The 21067-nt window shown below is 46.9% G+C and overlaps 2 protein-coding genes across 2 annotated transcripts; both read left to right on the plus strand.

Annotated features, from left to right (window-relative positions):
- The first annotated feature begins 273 nt into the window (after nt 1–273).
- Nucleotides 274–3620, plus strand: LOC123160441 (chaperone protein ClpB1-like). Its single transcript, XM_044578282.1, has 6 exons — nt 274–1153; nt 1854–2014; nt 2103–2443; nt 2546–2825; nt 2920–3117; nt 3193–3620. The coding sequence occupies exons 1-6, from the start codon at nt 274–276 to the stop codon at nt 3370–3372; spliced, it is 2040 nt and encodes a 679-aa protein (XP_044434217.1). The 3' UTR covers nt 3373–3620.
- Nucleotides 3621–10695: 7075 nt separating this feature from the next.
- On the plus strand, nt 10696–12551 carry LOC123060382 (xyloglucan galactosyltransferase KATAMARI1 homolog). Its single transcript, XM_044483081.1, has one exon. The coding sequence runs from the start codon at nt 10866–10868 to the stop codon at nt 12363–12365; it is 1500 nt and encodes a 499-aa protein (XP_044339016.1). The 5' UTR covers nt 10696–10865; the 3' UTR covers nt 12366–12551.
- The last annotated feature ends 8516 nt before the right edge of the window (nt 12552–21067 follow it).

Consider the following 21067-nt stretch of genomic DNA (forward strand, 5'->3'; position numbering starts at 1 on the left):
TCTCTCATGTCTCCTCTGTTTTTTTCCTCTAATAAAAACCAAGAGGTGAACTTTTGTTCCCCAATGTCAAGCCCCAATCTCCTGCCAATGTTGCTAGCTTCCTCAGTATCGGTTCATTCGGTGGACACTTAAATCGCGTCGTTGGTCTGTAGTACATCTCTCCAAGTTAAAAGTTCGCTCTTTTATCTTCAAAAAAAATTCTGCCTTCAAATCAAAGTAAAAGTCAGGAGTAATCTGAACATTTTCGCTTGCAGGGACGTCACGGTGTTCACGATGACCTTCAGCACATGGCTTGATGGGGTCGTAGGAGGAGGAATTGTGGAAACTATTACTTATCAGGTCTACGATCGAGCCTCTGGGACCTATGTAACACGCACCTTCCAGAATCCCAACACATTGCTCGATGATTTCGCCAGTGTGGTCTGTACCGGAGCGGCTGCCGCTGCGTGCTGGGCAGCGTGGAGGTACTACCAACGTAGTGTGTCCCTGCGCAAGTACGGCCGGGACATGACGGCCTTGGCCGGCAAGGCCGACCCGGTGATTGGCCGCGACGACGAGATTGATCGTGTTATCTGCATCCTCAGCCGCCGGACCAAGAACTGTCCGGCGCTAGTCGGTGCTGCAGGGGTCGGCAAGACGGCCATTGCCGAGGGCCTCGCTCAACGCATTGCCGCTGGGACGGTCCCTGCCGCCCTCGCTGGAGCACGTGTTGTGGAAGTTGATCTCGGGGCCATGGTGGCTGGGACTATTTTACGTGGCATGTTTGAGCAGCGCATTAAGAACGTGATCAAGCATGCAGAGGATGCGGACGGCAAGGTAATTCTCTTCATCGACGAGATGCACATGCTTCTTGGCGCCGGAGGCAGTCTGCAGGACCGCACAACGGACGCCTCCAACTTGCTGAAGCCGGCGTTGGCCCATGGTTGTATCCGCTGTGTGGCCGCGACGACTTTGGATGAGTACAACAAGTACATTGAGAAGGATGCTGCATTGGAGCGGCGATTCCAAAAGGTGCATGTCAAGGAACCGAGCACACAGTCCACCATTGCCATTCTGCGAGGGCTGAAGGAAAGGTATGAGCAGCACCATTGCTTGGAAATCCAGGATGCTGCTCTTGTTGCTGCCACAACACTTGCTGCCCGCTATATCACCGGTGAGGAATTAACTTCACTCATTGTGTTGAGACGCCATTAGTTGATGCACATTTTCACCTAGTCACTTCCGAAGTACTACCTCTGTTTCTACATATATACGACGTTAATTCCTCACAGCTTAAGTTGAACTGCCAAAAAGTCTTATGTTTAGTTTAAATTGAACTGCCAAAATGTCTTATATTTAGTTTAAATCGAACTGCCAAAACGTCTTATATTTAGGAATAGAGGGTGTATAAGGAAAGGAAAGGGAAGGAAAATGAGTATATATATCGCAGTTAGCTATGGTCAGATGCCCATCTATCACTGGCTAATTTAAACTATTCGCAGTGAAGTACCCATGTTCCATTGGATAAGTTGAGATAATTTACAATTTGTGTTTAGGGCGCTGTGGGGTACAATAAGTTGAAATGATCAATTTGTGTTAGAGGGCTGTGGTGTGCACCCTTGCAGCGTTGGATACAGTAATTTGAAATAATTTATAAATCGCATTTAGAGCGTGGCAGAGTGCCCTTACATTAAGTTTGATATACTTCCTAAATAACGTTTAAGGATGTAGTAAATTTATGTCAACGCCGTATGTATAAATCAGTGACGCAACCTGCACTGCAATGTTTCTTTTCTAATGAGTAGCATTTGTAAGTGACAAGCATTTATGTATGTTGGAAAAAATTGATGAATTTGTTGCTGTATCTACTGTAGGTCGTCAATTTCCTGATAAGGCAATTGATCTGATTGATGAGGCATGCGCCACTGCAGCCAAAAAGATGATGCAAATTGACAAACAAGAACAGCAATTTAGCATTGCACTAACCACCTCTGCAGCGAAGGAAGCAATTGTTGGCCCAGATCAAGTTGCACAAGTAGGCATTCTCTTCCTAATTATATTTGTGTCCATTGTTCATTAATTGTGATATGCTTGTCATGCATGTCCAATGTTGTGATTTGAAGGTTGTGAGCCGATGGACTGGAATTCCTGTCACCACACTTAATCAAGGGGAGAAGGATAAGTTGATCAACCTAGCAGCTAGATTGCATGAACGAGTTGTTGGCCAGGATGAAGCGGTCAATAAGGTTGCGCGAGCAGTGTTGCGCTCAAGAACTGGCCTTGATCAACCTGGCCAACCGATAGGCTCTTTTCTCTTTTTAGGCTCGACTGGTGTTGGAAAGACGGAGCTTGCAAAAGCTCTTGCCGAGCAGCTATTTGATAGCGAGAAGATGTTGGTTCGCATTGACATGTCCGAATATGTTGGGGCTGGGTCTGTGTGGCGTCTCATTGGAGCGCCTCCAGGGTTTGTCTTCTCTGTTTTAACAGACCTACATTGCATATCATACTTAACCTTTAACTGGTTTAATTGGTCTTAATGTTTCTTTTATACTGCGGCATATTAAAGCTGCTATGAACATCAAGATGGTGGACAACTGACTGAGAAGGTGCGGAGGCGCCCATACAGTGTCATCCTATTCGATGAGGTGGAGAAGGCAGATCCCTTGGTGTTGAATGTTTTTCTTCAGCTCCTTGATGATGGTATGTTGACTGATGGCAAAGGACGGATTGTGGACTTCAAGAATACAATTATCATCATGACCTCAAATGTGGGGTCAGAGCACTTAATGGCAGGAATGTCTGGGGAAACTACAATGGAAACTGCACGGAGCCTTCTCATGAAACAGGTTTTATTTCTTGATCCAAAAGTTTGCCTATAAAGGCTGCATGCAGTAGTTGCCTCTCTGCTGGTTGTTACTCAAACTATATTTGTTTGTGCAGGTTCAGAAACACTACAGGCCCGAGCTTCTCAACAGACTCAGTGCCATTGTTGTCTTTGAGCCACTTTCACGAGACAAACTGAAGGAGGTTGTGACAATCCAAATGAAGAGCGTCATCGCCAGAGTAGCTGACAAGGGCATATGTCTATGTGCAAGCGATGACGCATTGGACGTCATTTTGTCGGAATCATACGACCCAGTACGTCATATTTTCAGATAACCAGGTTACCCATTGATATGTTTTAGTATTCATGCTTAATCTCTCACATTACAGATGTACGGTGCAAGACCTATAAGGAGGTGGGTGCAGGAGAACGTGACGACAATGATCTCGGAGATGCTGGTCAAAGGAGAGGCTGGTTCAGGCTCGACAATATTTGTTGATGCTACGGTCGACAAGAAGGGGCTGAAGTATGAAGTGGTGGATCCAGTGGTGGGACTTCCCAGTGACTAGCGATGATTTGATTGTGGCCACTCCCACTAGGAATTGCAACAGGCCTGAAAACATGCCGCGTCAGAAGACTAAACCACCTTGTGTTGATTCGAGGTCTTTGGGGAACTTGTATTTCCCAATCAAGGCTTTGTTAGCAAGGCTTAACGCCTAAGCATCATCATCATCATCATGGTCCTGGGCCAAACTACTCAGAAGTTTTACAAGAACTAAACAGCCACTGCCCAGCACATCGAGTGACGACTAAACAAAATCCACCTAATTACTCCGGCCACCTTGTACAAGCATACCAACAGCACTTGTGCGTTGTGCCAGCAGAGCTAGAGACGGTAGACCTAGGTGTTGAAGGAAAATTACACAACAGGCTCACAATCAAAGATAAATCAGTATGTTCTCTTGATTAATACTCCCTCCGTCCGAAAATACTTGTCATCAAAATGAATAAAAGAGAATGTATCTAGACATATATTAGTTTTAGATACATCACTTTTTATCCATTTTGATGACAAGTATTTTCGGACGGGGGGAAGTATATGTGTTTGATCTACATTATTACACTCAACAAACGAAAAATGGCGCATAATAACAATGATGTTCATATCAATGTTTCGAGCAGCACATAAAACAATTAATCAGGTACATAGCTTTGAGACTAGCACATTACAAGGTTAGCAGCCTAGAATGATAGTAACATCAGAAAACACATATTTTCTCTTTGCTGTTCCCAGCTCTGTCAGCAACTACGTACTACACCAGAACCTAGGTCACCTATCCATAATTACAGGACATGTAAATACAGATAGATACATATATTAGAATGGCTGTTAATCTATGTCAGGCTCCTCCAAAACAGGGAACCCGGGGCTACTTGGTCAAGATCGCTGTCATGCTCGCTTGGCCCGCCCAGTCGTCGTAGTACTGTTGTTCCGGAATTTCCTTCGTACCATTCAATGCCCTTCCTTCTTCACAAGCTTGATAACCTGTTACAGGCAATATAATACTCCCTCCGTCCGAAAATATTTGTCATCAAAATAAATAAAATGGGATGTATCTAGATGTATTTTAGTTCTAGATACGTCTCTTTATCCATTTTGATGACAAGTATTTTCGGACGGAGGGAGTAGTATTCAAAAGCATGGCATGTGAAATCATTATGAGCATATTATTATTAACTGGGTAAAGTGTTAGGAAACTATCAGCAATTTCTCTTTTTTGAGGGAAATAATATCAGCATTACAAATACCAACTGGAGCTGCACAACAGTATTCTACTCTACTGAATCATATGGCCACAAGACTACAAATGCGGTAAGAGTATGCATGAAGGATGCAACATCAGACCAGATGCTCTTGAGAAGAGAGTTCATTTAGAGTATGAAGACAATGCTTTAAAGCTACTCCATTAATTAAACTCAAATAAGCAAAACAATATAAGCAGCATATACAAGTGGCAAAGATGGCTAATCAAACAAGTACATTCTTACCGATTGTTTTATCTTTCCCTTACCAGGACGTGGTGCCCTGGAAGGAATCTGAGGCGAAACATGTGGTCGCGGATCTTGACGGTGCAAAGAGTGCCGAGGGGCCGATACCTGTGGGCGACGAGGGGGCGAAACATGTGGCCGCGGATCGTGAAGGTCCGGCGAGTGATGCGGGGGGCGCTGTGCTGCTCGATGAGGCACAACGTCAAACGAGCACGTACACGATTGGGTACATCTCCGACGTGCCAGGGGGCTGCATCTGGCTAGGAAGATGCATGACCATCGTTCACGGTCATGCCGGTCGAGAGGTTCTGATTCCATGAAGCAGGAATCAGTACCTCCTCGTCGTTCTCTTCACCAACTTCTTCATTTGAGTTCTTGGAATCAAGATCCTCCGCCAATTCATCCTCGTCTTCCTCTTTCATTAGGTCCTGCATTTCCGATCCTTCCTCATCCCCATCAGCCTCGCCACTATCAGTATCTCCTATGTTCTGACCACTCTCCCCTGCATCGTAGTCCCCTCCAACGTGTGACACATAATCCGACTGGCCCTCAAGTTCAGTACCACCCATATGTTCCGACCCAGCTACATCCATCTCATCAATCGGCCGACTGACCTGGCCAGGCTCGTAACCACCGCCGCCTTGTACCAGAGGATCCTCCATGGGGATGGGGAGCACTAAGGCAACGGGTGAGTCCTCCGGCGTTTGCAGGATTCTAACTAGCTCACCCACTTATGTGTCCTATCTGTCGGAACCAACACCCAGGAAATTTTTGTATGGGATTTCGTCCACACCGACTGAATACTGACGGTGCACACATTGGGATCAAGCGAGAAATTTGTTGTCAACCAGTGTTTCAACTGACTAATGTTCACCTTTTATGGATCGGTCAGTTGCAACTCCACATATGCAAACTCAGTCAGATCAACCCCACTCTCGTTTGATCGGACATTACCAGGACCACAGTAAACAACAATTTTGACTGATTCAGACATGTCTCCTGCCATATGTAAAAATTCATATTCCCATCAACCACTAAGTACCACATAATTTTTTATACACTAACTGGAATGTTTACCACATATACATGACTACCACTAAGCAAACAACCGATCAAACGAACTAAAATTTTAGATATGTCTGCTGCAATTAAAAGTCATATTCCCGTCAACCACTACGCTCCACATATTTTTTTACGCTAACCGAAATGCCTACCACATATACATGACTACCACTAAATAAATAACCGATCTAGCGAACTAAAAAAATCATCATTTACATTATGCACGTTCATTGCAATTAGGAGTATTTCTGCACTAACCGAAATGTGAAGCTCATTAAACCTAAAATAAAAATGCACTAAACAAAAATGTGAGGTTATACGTACCTTTGATGTGTGCTTCTTCGGCGTGCTCCTCCAATGGCCACCCCTGCCAAGCTCCACCACGGCCGGTCTCCCTCCCCTACCCTCTCCTCCACGCGACGCGTGGCTACCGGCTTCCCTCCTCTATCCCATTGCCGGATCGGGTTACTACTTACTAGCAGCCATTTTCTACCTTCAACTACTGGATTTGATGGTTAAATTTTTTTATTTTATTTTGAGCGAAATTTGATGGTTAAATGGACTGGAATCGGAAGAAATGTGTGAGAAAAATGAAGAACAGAAAGAGACTTATCCCGATCATTTCGTTGTCCGGTATAACGAAAAAACATGAGGTCTGGGCCCGTCGGCACCGCAGCGAAACTGGGCCTTTCGCAGCCCACCACAATGGACGGTGTGCTAGTTCTGCTATTTCTGATTTTCTGATCTTGTTTTCCAAATGGGGCCTGCTACGCGTCGTCCGGGTGATGTTTAGAAAACACCCACCACCTCGGTAGCCGTAGGATCCCGAGCTCGACAACCGTCTGATCTTCTTTCCGTGCGCGTGCATCAATCTTTGCAACAAGGCCTGTGTTGCACTCGGCGCTTTGTAACACGAACCATGTTGCGCTCTCGCTGAACCATTTTTCTTTGGAACAAAGCCTATGTTTCAGAACAAGACCTCTGTTGCAGAAAAAATAAATACTTCGTTGTTGGCCCCTTTCCAACAAACATAGTGTTGCGCTCGCTCCCTCTGCAACAAGAAGCTTGTTGCAGAAACAAAACAAAAAAACCTTGCAATCAGTGGTCGTTATAGAAAAGTTTTGCAACAGAGATCTTGTTGTAATTCTTTTTTCAACAGAGGTCTTGTTGCAGAACTTTTTTTACAAAATTTTCGCAACATAGCACTTGTTGCAGAAATATTTTGCAACATAGATCTTGTTGCAGAAAAGCATCCGAGGAGAGAACGCCATGGAAGCTTGTTTTTGGAGAGAAAGAAAGGGGTAAGGAGAGAGAGGAGGGAAGGAAAAAGGGGCTGGCGGTGGAGCGCCATGGGAGCTTGGCCAGAGGCTGTAGGCTGCGTCCTCCGGCGGCGCTATATGGGAGTTGCGAGGGAGGGAGTGAAGGGAGAGAGGTCTGTGGCGCTTGCTCCCGAGAGAGATTTTCTGGAGATGAAGGCCTGGGGGGATAAGGTTGAGCAACGAAGATATGTGGACACGCGTCAAGCAGCCTAAGCGGTTGACGTACAGGCTGTAATGAGCCGGATGAAGAGAAGCTTTTTCTTTTCCGAATTTGTTAAAAGAAATCCAAAAAACAAAAAATTCTGGTTTGGGTGTCCAAGAGTGGGTGGCAGTCTGGCAGACGGCGACAGGGAAACGTCGGCTGGCAGCAGTCGACGTTGGTCCGGCGGCGGCGCTAGCCAAGGTTGCTGACCAACGGTGATGAAGACGGCAAGTTTGGTTGAGGACCGTGCCGTGTATTGATTGACTCCCTTCCCGCCTATTGATTGACGGCCGTGCCGCGTATTGATTGACGATTCCCTTCACGTGTGTTGATTCCCTTCACGAGTATTGATTAATGACCGTGATTGTTTTTTTAACTTCCTAAACTGTTGTTTAGTGGGCGGTCTGGATGCGTCCTTGTTTTTTGGATGGACAAGATGCTCCCAATGTTTGATGGGCAAAGTGAAGAGTAAAGTCTGATTTAAACCCTCTCAAATTGTAGAGCTTGACGAAAATGAACTTTCACGTTTAAATCCTTGGCTTTGTTCGGTTGCGTGTGAATCTGAGTGAAACGAAAGGGTTTGAGAGGGATTTAAACCTTTTCTAAGATAAAATATGAGCCAATCCTCTCCAACTCTCTTGGAGACAGGATTAACCGAACAAAGCCTGAAATGTGTGCCCTAACCTCGCTGATTCAGGTCGTTTTCAACCTTTAGACGTTCGTTTTTAGGAGGGGAATTGGCGACGTGGCCGGGATAGCTGACTTTGACCAAATTAATAACTGCCATGTCGATCATTAAGAGCACACATGCATGCATCCTGGTTCCGGGATTTTTTTTATTTTTTTTTTGAAACGGAGTGGTTCCTGGATGTATCATGTATGCGTACATGCACGTGGGCAAGGAGCTGGGTGCCGGGAAGCCACGGCGGGCGCGACAGTGGCGCTCTGGTCCGTGACGGGCATTTGCACGACGAACGTGGCGTGGACGGCGGCGCTCAACGCACGGTAAGTGTCGCTCGCTCTTCACGTGGGTGTCGTCCATGGTGGCGCCGGCTGCGTTGCCGGCGCTGGGCCTGTGGCTTATTTCATTAAAATATATTGCTCATTGTCTTATACTCTTTTCATTAATGGATTCATTTCTCATCTCACGCCTCCTTTTTATGGCAATAAGAGAACATGTTAGTTTCCACCTCTGCGCCGTTTAACACATCCGAAGAATATACATGAATTTTGAGAGTCCAAATAAAGTCAAAAGCTACAGTGGGCCGGACACAGCACTTTGAATATTTCACTCGTGTATACAAATTTGCCAAAAAATTAAGAGTAACATTTCCAATAGAAAATGTACGGTACTCCCTTCGTTTTGTAAAGTTTGACCAATTTTATAAAAAAAATATGTTAACATCTACAATACTAAAGCTATATGGTAGAAAAGTTTATTTCATGATGTATCTAACAATATTGATTTCATATTGTGAATTTTAATATTTTTTTCTATAAATTAGTCAAAGTTAAGAAAGTTTGACTCTGACCAAATCTTATATGCAGACTAAAAAGAAACGGAGGGAGTAAGTGAGCATATTCCAATAACATACAAGCCTCAGGAGTCAATTGGATATCATGTGTTAAAAGCTAGAAGCGGTCATAGTTTCTCATTTCCAAAGCTCAAAGATGAACCATGCTCTACTTTTTTTTTATGATAGTATAGATCAATTATTCGGACATGGAGTATGTGAGCTCGAGCTCACATGCACCCTTTGCTACAGTAGAATCAAAAAAATATTTTAAAAAATCAAAAAAAATCTGAAACTTTTTGGCAACAAACATTGATGTGTGTTACACATGCGTGCCAATTTTCGTGATGAAATGACATTTGTGGAGGCCTCAGCAAAAAAGACAAAATGATGCTCGAAAAAAAAACTGTTTTTAAAAGCATTTTGGAACATCGATTTTGTTTTTTTTCACCGAGACCTGCGTGAATGTCATTTTGTCATGAAAAGTTGCACGCATGTGAAAAAGACATCAATGTTTGTTGTCAAAAAACTCAGATTTTTTGAAGTTTTTAAATATTTTTTTGATTTTATTGTAGCAAAGGATGCATGTGAGCTTGCGCTCACAAGAGCACTCCCGTCAGTTATTCACTTATTCTATTTTCTCAAATGCATCAAGTGCAACAAGTTTTTCTTTACCATCTTTTGCTCCCTCCCCCCTCGACCACCATGTGCACCTCCTCCTCTTCTTCACTATCCCCACATAGCAATGTTTGATGTCAAAGTGCAACCGACACCAACTCCCATTTAATAGTAAAGATGTTTTAGTGTTCTGCCTTTTTTTTGTACTTTAGCTTTGCCTAATGGAGATGCTGTGACTGGTTTGTCAAAAAACTAGTACCTCTGTCCCGGTGTATAAGTCATTCGCCTAGTTCTAGGTTGATAATTTAACTATCTAAATATGTATTATATGTGACAAAAAATTAGAAACTACATCCGTATAGATAATCTAGTGGTATACTTAATAGACATGTAACACATATTTGATTCCTGGAATCAATGACCTAGAACTACGCGAATGACTTAGGCTGGTCACAATGGGGAGGAACTTAGGAGTAACATCACACACTCCAATACAACTTTGCTTATGTGTCACATATTTAATGAAGAGAGAGGTGCTTGTGGTAACTAGCTAAGTTACCGGAACATCACACACTTCAAGAAATAATGAGTCTATAACCTAATAAATACATTGTTGCATGACACTACATAGATATTCCTACCCACTGTGGAGGTAGTAACATAGTCTAAGGAAGTGTGTAAGTTACTAGACTATGTTCTTGCCCATTGTGACCAGCCTTATACATCAGGACAGGACAGAGGGAGTAAATATAATTTGCAACTTCAACATGGACTAGCACTACTTAAGGGGTGTTTGGTTCAGAAGTACTAGGACTTTTTCTAGTCCCAGGGACTAATCAAAAAAGACTCTCGAGTCTTTTTCTAGTCCCTGTAGAAGAAGTCCCTCCCGTTTGGTTCCTAGGGACTTTTTCTAGTCTCTGAGACTAAAAAGTCCTTGAACCAAACACCCCCTTAGACAGGATGCCACTACTAGTACACTAACTTAATCAACCTAATCACAGCCGGAAGCATCTCATCAACCCAATAAATCAAGAGATTATCCATCAACCAGTGTAGTAGTAAGCTGGAAGGTTTCCCTAGATGGCCTAGTATTTAAGCTTTGATTATGTAAAGATGCTTTGATGATCTGTCCAACTGACATGATGTCCTGGTGGTGGTGGCCGAGTACTCTATATAGGGGAGAGAGATGCTCTAATGCTCCTCGGTTTGACTTTGTTCAATACAAATTAGCTGCCCCGCTTCCTTCTTCTCGTTAGTTTCCAGATCGCCTCAGCGGCACCCACCAGCAGTAGCTAGCGATGAAGCCCTCCTCGTGGAGCACGGAGAGATGCGCCCGGACATTCTACGTCGCGGTGCTCCTCTCCGTCGCCCTTTGGGCCCTCATATTCTACTCCACCAGCTTGCAATCCCAATCCGGCGATGCTCTCAGCAAGCCGCCGGCCTTCCTCTCGCCCCGCTCTGCCCGTCCGGGCCCGTCGTGCGCCGGCCGGTACGTGTACATGTACGACCTGCCGCCCCGGTTCAACGCCGACCTCGCCCGCGACTGCCGCATGCTCTCGGCGTCCACCGACATGTGCAGGCACGTGGTCAACGACGGGTTCGGCCCGCCGATCACCGACGGCGGCGCGCTCCCCGAGAGCGGAGCCTACGCCACCGACCAATACATGCTGGAGCTGATCTTCCACGCCCGGATGAGGCAGTACGAGTGCCTCACGCCCGACCCCGCCGCCGCCGCCGCGGTCTACGTCCCGTTCTACGCCGAGTTCGACCTGGCGATGCGCATCGACAACAGCGACATGTCGGCGCGGAACGCGCTGCCGCGGGACGTTGCGGACTGGCTGGTGCGGCGGCCCGAGTGGCGCGCCATGGGGGGCCGCGACCACTTCATGCTAGCCAGCCGGCCCACATGGGACCTGCTCTGCGACCCCAACCATGGCGGATATGGCAACTCCCTCATGACCTACCCGGCCATCCGCAACATGACGGTGCTCGCCTTCGAGGCCAGCCCGTGGCAGGGCAACGACTTCGCCGTGCCGTACCCGTCGCACTTCCACCCTTCCTCCGACGCCCAGGTCGCCGCCTGGCAGAGCCGCATGCGCGGGCTGGAGCGCCGGCGGCTATGGTGCTTCGCCGGCGGGTCCCGCCACGAGAGCAGGAAGACCGGGCGCAACCAGATCATCGAGCAGTGCCGCAGGTCGAGCCGCTGCGCCTTGCTCGGCAAAGCAGCGGTGACCAAGAGCCCGGGGGAGTACACCCAGGGGGAGTACTCGCCGAGCCATGCCATGCGGCTGCTGGAGAGCGCCGAGTTCTGCGTACAGCCGCGGGGGGACTCGTACACGCGCAAGTCCATCTTCGACACCATCCTCGCCGGCTGCATCCCGGTCTTTCTCCACCCGATCTCGGCGTACGTCCAGTACACGTGGTACCTGCCCAGGGACTACAGGGCCTACTCGGTGTTCATCCCCCAGCGCGACGTGATCGGCCGGAACGCGAGCATCGAGGAGGTGCTGAGGAAGATACCGCCGGCGAAGGTGGCGCGGATGCGGGAGGAGGTCGTCCGGCTCATACCGTCCGTGATGTACAGGGAGCCGGCGGCAAAGGGGGTGGAGTTCAAGGACGCGTTCGACGTCGCGGTGGAACGGGTCATCGACCGGGTGGCGAAGCGCCGCCGCGCCGCGGCCGAGGGCCGGGAGTGCCGGGACAGCGTCGACGGGTACGATAGCTGGAAGTACGACTTGCTTGAGGATGGCCAGACAGAAATAGGTCCGCACGAGTTTGATCCATTTATGTCCATGTAAACACCTGGAGATTACTTGTCCGCACGGGTTTGATCCATCTGTCTTGAAAATACCCGAAAGTTGAGCTAGAAAGCTACGGAGTATTCCTATATTTTTTCCAGCTAACTCCCAGATCTTTCACTGTTGGGTTGGTGCGTGTACTGTATGTATATGACCTAAGACCTTTCAGCATCGATCAGCTCTCCACACACTTGTGTTATGATCAGTGTTATGGTTATGATCTATAGCACTTGTTCTGTAGATGCAAAAATACTCCGTGACAGTCCAGCGAGTACGTACTGTGCTGACATTATTTTTTATGGAGGAGCAACGGCCGGGCTAGCTACCGTCTGAAATTAATTAAGGAGATGATAGCGTGGTAGAATGTGCGAGATCGAGATCGGAACGTGTGAGCCAACCGCAGGGGAAAAGTCAAGAGGGCACTAGCTAGGACGGCAAACATGCAAGTTAGGTAGGAGTATCTATCAGGGACTAGTTTTAGTTTGTTGCAGTCGACAGGGATGGCACAAACATGTTGAAGCTCTGCAGCGATCGAGCATACACTAAACACTCTTATTATATTGGTTTACGGAGGGAGTACGTCGTTTTGGGTAACTTCTTGATCACATTGTGTACATGTAACCAAATTACAGTGTCGATCGTACTAGCTCGCAAAAACAAAAATACATTGGTGACCAATGGCTCAATTACAAATCGGTGCTTGAACTGCTCTAGCTAGAAGATGATCGAAGATCTCAACAATCAATGTTCCTGAGAGAAACAAATGAACCAAAAAGATTGAAGTGTGTATGTGTACATATGTGGATACATACATTGTACTGGACAGCAGTGGCGAATCTAGCACGGAAATGAAGGGTAGGCTCAAAGCAAGTTCCGAGGATCTAATTAGCAATGCATTACAAATATTGGATGTAAAACACCTTGGTATAAATGGCAAGTATAATATATTTAGTTGAAATAGGATTTTTGGAGGGTAGGCTCCAGCCTATTGAAGCCCCCCTAGTAGAATCGCCACTGCTGGACAGTATGTTCATACTAGTATCTCTATCGATCTAAGGCAGTTGCCGATGGCCTCCGGGAGCACGGCTGGGAAGCGGCCGAGGTCGACGGTGACGTTAATTCTGTCCGTCCATAGCATCTGCCGCATGACCCGAACCCTTTCTCATACGGTGGAGCGCCGTCGGGTTGGTGAAGATCTCGTACGTGGTCCCTGGGGTACTTGTCCTTGAGCGAGCTCTCCTCCAAGCCGATCTTTGTGCGCGATCCACTGGAGCCCGCCCCACGGCACCACCTGCACCAGGTCGCCCTGGGTGGCAGGAACATCATGTTCGTCAGCCCGGCGCCATGCACGCCCACCAGCACGTCGGCGGCTGCCCGGCTACCATCGGGTCGAGGAAGACAATGTAAGAGGATGTGTTGGCGTCCAAGCGGATGTCGCCGGTGAAGCCGTCACTAGTAGAAAAAGGGCCTATTGTCCCGGTTCGTAAGGGCCTTTTGTTCCGGTCCCTGAACCGGGACTAAAGGGTCGGTACTAATGTCCTGTCCCTTTAGTCACGGTTCAATACAGAACCGGGACAGATGGGCCTCCACGTGGCCTGTGCGCGGAGCCCAGGCAGGAGGGCCTTTGGTCCCGGTTGGTGGCACCAACCGGGACCAATAGGCATCCACGCGTCAGCATTTCTGTGGCTGGGGTTTTTGTTTTTGTTTTTGAAAGGGGGGAGGGGTTTGGGGGTTTTGGGGGGTTAATTTAGGTGTTTCATATATTGTGTTAGCTAGCTATAATAAATAGAGAAAAGTGTCCTCTCTTATGTCCGTGCTTGATCGACGCTACGTACTATACATACGTATAGAGAATACGTATAGAGAGGACTAGACACGCTAGCTAGCTAGTAAGCAAACGAAGGAAATAGAAGATCGTCATGAACATATATGCATACAGAGAGAAGTGATATCGACCACCTCTCCTTCTCCGAGAGATTGGTCGAACAACAAGTTCTCGTATATCTATCCGATACTACCGGCTACATATATACAATAATTATCTCTTACAAATATAATCTCCTAACATACGGACTCATGGTCCACATAGTATTCTCCGTCTTCAGCGATCACGTGGTCAAGAAAGAATGCCGCCAATTCCTCTTGAATTGCTCGCATGCGAGTTGGTGCTAGGAGTTCATCTCGCTTCCGAAACATCTAATTTGAAGAAGGGGGTCAATACATACATACATATATATATATATATATATATATATATATATATATATATATATATATATATATATATATATGAATGAATGAAACTCAACACAAATGATGGTAATAAAATAAAATTGTGAATGTTGTTATTTACGTACTTCATATTGTTCGTCAGAGTAGCCCCGCTCACAGGTCGTGTGGCGGATGGACTCGCAAACGTAGTATCTACAGAAATCATTCCCTTATTCCTGCCACAACCACTTTACAAGAAATAGAGGTCAATCAAACTGATAAGCAAGAATGCCAAATGGTATTGATGAAACTAGAGCTTGAATCAATAGGAGATGCGCGGAACATGCTACTATAGCACTTACTTTCGGGTGTCTAAATTGCAGCTTCTTCGGGAGTCCTGGAGTTTTTTTGGTAAATTTTTTCCAAACCCTGCCAGACAAAGAAAACAATTACTTGATATATCAGGAAATGAACAAAGTTGCTGATATGGTGGATAATGATCGATTTAACTTACTTCTCGAGCATTTGAGTCATGTCCGCATAGTCCTGGAGATCTTTTCGTCTTGAGTCTAAGACGGTTACTAGTCCCTGCTCAAGCTTAATCTCTAGGAGAATATAGTGGAAACTGCACACGCATGCATAACTCATCAATTACATTACTATAACCTTGACTAATATATAAGGGAAACCGAATACGCACAAGACAGTAACACTCACTTGAAGTTGTAAGGAAAGAGTATTATATCTTTGTTTTCATTTATTACCAACGATCGTAGCAAGTTGGCCTCGGTATCTGCGGCATGAAATTTAACCTCAGTTGCATCTATGAGATATGTGTTAATGAACCCAATATCACCGACTTATCTTTTCTTCAATTCGGCGATCTTCAATCTGCATAATATAGTGAGGATAATTATAAATACATGCAATGAAAGAGCTGAGCTATATAGAGAGACTTAATGACAGAAGTAGTACTACTTACAGGCAGTAGTGGGTGACCGTTGCTTTATCGAGGGCCAATTGATTGAAAAACTGAAAAAACTCCTCAAATGGAACATGCAACAGTTCAATTCCAACGAGGTCATGCTCCTTTTTAACTCTCACATACAAAGTACTCCTCCCCCCAGACTCTCTGCAGATTTTCAAGTACCAATCATGCAATCTTGGCATCATCGTTGATAGAGATCTTTCATCTTTGACGAAAGGTTCCCGTACTCGTATCTTTGTATCTGCACCTCCATGAAATCATAATGTACATCGTTGGGAAGGTAATCGCCAAGATTGCTATAACCGGGCACCATCCTCGAATCATTAGCGACGATGTCGCTAGGCACCTTGAGCGGGGAGCACGATTGCTTTGCTTGTTCACCGAGCTGGCAATTTGTTTCCCAGCTCGTCGTTTTTTCAGCCTTTGATCACTGACAGTACTTCCCGACCGCTCCGCTTCGGCAAATTCCTTTCCAATAATGCGCTCATAGTTTCCTTTCGGCGGAGACTTGGGTGGTTTTGTCAGGGCAGCCAGAGTGCGCTTCGCTTTCACCGGATCTACCTTCTCCTCCGGAGGTGGATGTTTCTTTGCTTTCACCCCTTCAAAGAAGTTCCTCACTTCTTCTCGCGCAATCTCGACGTTCTCCTCCGGGGTCCTCTTGTATGGTAACTTCTCTGGAGTCTTCAGAGAAGGACCGAATCTGTATGTCCTCCCACCTCTGGCTGTACTGCTAGACACCGGCAGAGCAGATGGAGCGGTTGTCTTCTTTACTTGCTTACGAGGCGGAGGAGAAGGACTACGACGCGCCGTAGCAGCCGGAGCGGTGGCAGGTCTCTTCCGCCCTTGTTGACGAGGCGGAGAAGGAGGAGGCTGGCTGCTCGGGCGCGCCGGCGCAGGCGGAGAAGGAGGCGGAGTGCCGCCACGCGCCGGAGAAGGAGCCGGCCGAGTGCCCTGATCGTCACTCGCCGGAGGAGGAGGCGGTGGAGGAGGCGGAGTGCCCTGAATCGCCGGAGGAGGAGGAGGAGGCGGAGGCGTCCAGTTCGGAAGGTTGATGAGCTCCTTCCGCCATAGGCATGGAGTCTTCAGAGCAGAACCCAGCCGAGTCTCCCCTTCACCGGTAGGGTGGTCAAGCTGGAGGTCATCAAATCCCTCCGTTATTTCATCCACCACCACCCTAGCATATCCTTCTGGAATCGGCCGGCAGTGAAAAGTTGCGCCGGGTTCAGTAGGAAAAACAGAGCCAACAGCCGCCTTAACCTTCATATTAATCCATTGCGTCATAAGGTGGCAATTTTGAGACTCCGTGATAGCATCCACGGAATAGCTGGCAGGAGCCATCAAGACATGCTCCGGCTGAAGTAGCTCGGTGGAAGCCACGCTGCTTCTCTGCTGAGATGGCGGGGTAGCTTCGGGGGAAGCTTCGGCAATTCGTTTGCTGCGATTTGCTTCTCGTTCCTCTATCGCTTGTACCCTTGCTTGCAGCGCCTGCATTTGGGTCTGCTGCACTTTTTTCCTCCTCTCCTGGCATTTGTAACCGCCTGCGTCCGGAAACCCAACCTTCCACGGAATGGAGCCTGGCGTGCCTCGTGTCCGTACAGGGTGCTCAGGATTCCCGAGGGCCATTGTGAGCTCATCGTTCTCTCTGCCTGGAACGAACGTACCTTGCTGCGCTGCTTCGATATACTGCTGAAGCTTCTTGACTGGTATGTTCATTTGATCGTTCGTCCAAATGCACTTCCCTGATACAGGGTCCAAGGTTCCGCCAACCCCGAAGAACCAAGTCCGGCAACGGTCTGGCCAGTTAATTGTCTCTGGTTCGATCCCTTTATCAACCAGATCATTCTCAGTCTTGGCCCACTTAGGCTGGGCTACGAGGTAGCCACCTGACCCCGTGCGATGGTGATGCTTCTTCTTCGCAGCATTTTACTTGTTTGTCGCTGACATCTTCTTACTCTTTTCCGATGTCTTGTGGGCCACAAATGCGGGCCAGTGATCTCTGATCTTCTCACATCTGCCCTTGAATTCTAGTGTCTCTTTATTTTCGACAAACTTATTCAGCTCTTTCTTCCACCTCCTGAATAGTTCTGCCATCCTCTTAAGACCAAAAGGCTTGATTAATTGCTCTTTAACTGGCTTCTCCGGATCATCCTCTTGCGGTAGGGTGAAATTTGACTTTAGCTCAGTCCAAAGATCATTTTTCTGCATTTCATTGACATAAGACACCTCAGGATCTTCTGTAGCTGGCTTTAACCATTGCTGGATGCTGATCGGGATCTTGTCCCTAACCAAAACCCCGCACTGAGCAACAAATGTGCTCTTTGTCCGGAGGGGTTCAATCGGTTGGCCGTCGGGCGCGATTGCTATGATCTCAAACTTTTCATCCGAGCTCAACTTTTTCTTCGGGCCTCGTCTCTTTACCGAAGTTGTGCTCGATCCGGAGGGCTAGAAAAAAGAACAAAGACTTAATTAATATGTGTACATACCAAAACAATGAATGCATCAATTAGCTAGTCAGCAGAAGCTTAACTAATATATATACCTGGCCGGACTCGGTTCGGTCACCGGAGACGTCATCACGGTCTCCTTCTTGCACCGGCATTGGGTCACCGGAGCCGTCCTCACGGTCTCCTTCTTGCACCGGCATTAGGTCACCGGAGCCATCATAATCATAGCCAGCTGCTTCCAGACCATCGGTGTCGTTGAGAAACAACGAGCAGACGGCATCACTTCCTCGTGCGATTATGTCCCCCAACAACTCTTCTTGTACTTCGTCTCGGGCGGTGTCCATAGTTTCTACAAATATTTACAACATGGCAATTATTATTCAAACATGACAGATGGATATATTAGTGGCAAACGTAGAACTAATATTAATTAGTGGCCTCGACGCTGCTTCTCTAGGGTTTGGGGTGGCCTCGACGCTGCTTCTCTAGGGTTTGGGGTGGCCTCGACAACGCTTCAAGGATAAAAAAAGAAGAGGAAGAAGAAAAAAAGAGGAGAAGAAAGAATAGAGGAGTAAGAACTCCTCTATTCTTTCTTCTCCTCTTTTTTTCTTCTTCTTCCTCTTTTTTTATCGGAAACGAGGGTCGTCGAGGGTCGCCGAGCGGTAGAGGAAACCCTAAATAGCAAGTATCGTGGGTGTGAGATACATGTGGTCGTCGGTGTCGGACACTACATCCACGTCCCACAAGTGACACGGGCGTCGAAGCCCGCGTCACTTGTGGGACGTGGATGTAGTGTCCGACACCGACGGCCACATGTATCTCACACCGACGATACTTGCTATTTAGGGTTTCCTCTACCGCTCGGCGACCCTCGACGACCCTCGTTCCGATAAAAAAAAGAGGAAGAAGAAGAAAAAAAGAGGAGAAGAAAGAATAGAGGAGAGATCTCCTCTATTCTTTCTTCTCCTCTTTTTCTTCTTCTTCCTCTTCTTTTTTATCCTCTTCTTCCTCTCATGTTCGACGACCCTCGACCCCTCGGTGACCCTAGCCCCCCTCTCGACCCTCGACCCCTCGGCGACCCTCGACGACCCTCGTTCCCGATAAAAAAAAGAGGAGGAAGAAGAAAAAAAGAGGAGAAGAAAGAATAGAGGAAAAACTTTCTTCTCCTCTTTTTTTCTTCTTCCTCTTCTTTTTTTATCCTCTTCTGCCTGTCATGTTCGGCGACCCTCGACGACCCTCGTTCCCGATAAAAAAAGAGGAAGAAGAAGAAAAAAGAGAGGAGAAGAAAGAATAGAGGAGAACTCCTCTATTCTTTCTTCTCCTCTTGACTCCTCTATTCTTTTTTCTCCTCTTTTTTTCTTCTTTCTCTTCTTTTTTTTATCCTCTTCTTCCTCTCATGTTCGACGAACCTCGACCGCTCGGCGACCATCGACCCCCTCTCGACCCTCATATATAAAACCTTTTCTTCCTTCTTCTTCCTTCTATTCCTTCTTCCTAAATATATAAAACTTTTTTTAAAATGAAACTAACCTAAAATGTACTAAATCAGAGAACATATATAGATAAAACTTTTCTAATTAAAATCTAACTTTTGCATATATGTATTTTTAAAACATCATTACAATTGAAAAATACATACATATTACATATATGAACATACATAAAAAACATATATCTAAAAAATACATATATATATATATATGAAAATCTAAAAACATGTAAAAAAGCATGTATAATTAAAAAAATTGCACGGCGCGGCGGGGGAGGCAGACGCGCGATGCTCACAGAGGCGGCGACGCGTCGGGGTAGGGACGGCCGGCGAGGGCGCGGGCGACGGCGACGACGGGCGCGGGCGACGGCGACGACGGGCACGAGCAACGAGGGCGCGGGCGAGGGCACAGGCCGAGGGCGCGGGCGACGACGACGACGGGCGCGGAGACGGCCGCGAGGGCGCGGGCGCGGGCGAAGGCGACGACGGGCGCGGGAGACGGCCGGCGAGGGCGCGGGGCGACGGTGACGACGGGCGCTGGCGACGGCGACGGCGGGGGCGGCGGGCGGTGTCGGGGCAGCCTGGCGGCGTCGAGGAGGTCGGCATCGTCGGGGGCAACTGGCAAGGGAAATCTGAAAATTTCCCAAGTGTAGCTTATATAGCAAAGGCATTGGTCCCGGTTCGTTGGCTCAAACCGGGATTTAGTCCCGGTTGGTGCCACCAACCAGGACCAAAGGCCTCTTTTCAGCAGCCCAAAGGGCGGGAAGCGGCGGCCTTTGGTCCCGGTTGGTGACACCAACCGGGACTAAAGGGGGCATTGGTCACGGTTTGTGCCACGAACCGAGACCAATGCCCCCTTTAGTCCCGGTTGCTGGCACCAACCAGGACCAAAGGCCTTGTGCTGCCCCGCGCCAAAACTTTAGCCCCACCTCGCTGGCTGAGAGAGCTCGAGAGTGGTTTATAAGCGCTACTGCGCCTTCCCTCCCGAGCTCCTCTCAAATGCAGGCTTTCGGGCCTAACCCTGCGCTGTGTGCCTGTGGGCCTACTGGGCCTCCTGCGGGCCTGAATCCTGGCCCATGGTAGGGTTTCTAGTCGTATTCAGGCCGTGGGGGCCCAGTAGGTGGCACTTTTTTTCTTTGTTGCTTTATTTATTTTATTTTGTTTCTACTTACAACAAAATACTTATTGTTGCTATTTTTTCCAGTTTTTTTGTTTTGTTTTCTGCATTATTTATTTTCTTTTGTTTTTGCTTTATTTTTTAATTCTTTTTGCTTTTAGTTTTAGAAAAATTATGAACTTTCTGTTAGTGCCATTAGTTTTCAAATTTGAAAACACTTTTTTTTGTTTTTTCTTTGTTGCTTTATTTATTTTATTTTGTTTCTACTTACAACAAAATACTTATTGTTGCTATTTTTTCCAGTTTTTTGTTTTGTTTTCTGCATTATTTATTTTCTTTTGTTTTTTGCTTTATTTTTTAATTCTTTTTGCTTTTAGTTTTAGAAAAATTATAAACTTTCTGTTAGTGCCATTAGTTTTCAAATTTGAAAACACTTTTTTAGTTTTTTTGTTT

The sequence above is a fragment of the Triticum aestivum genome, chromosome 1A (assembly GCF_018294505.1).
Source record: "Triticum aestivum cultivar Chinese Spring chromosome 1A, IWGSC CS RefSeq v2.1, whole genome shotgun sequence".
Taxonomy (NCBI): Eukaryota; Viridiplantae; Streptophyta; class Magnoliopsida; order Poales; family Poaceae; genus Triticum; species Triticum aestivum.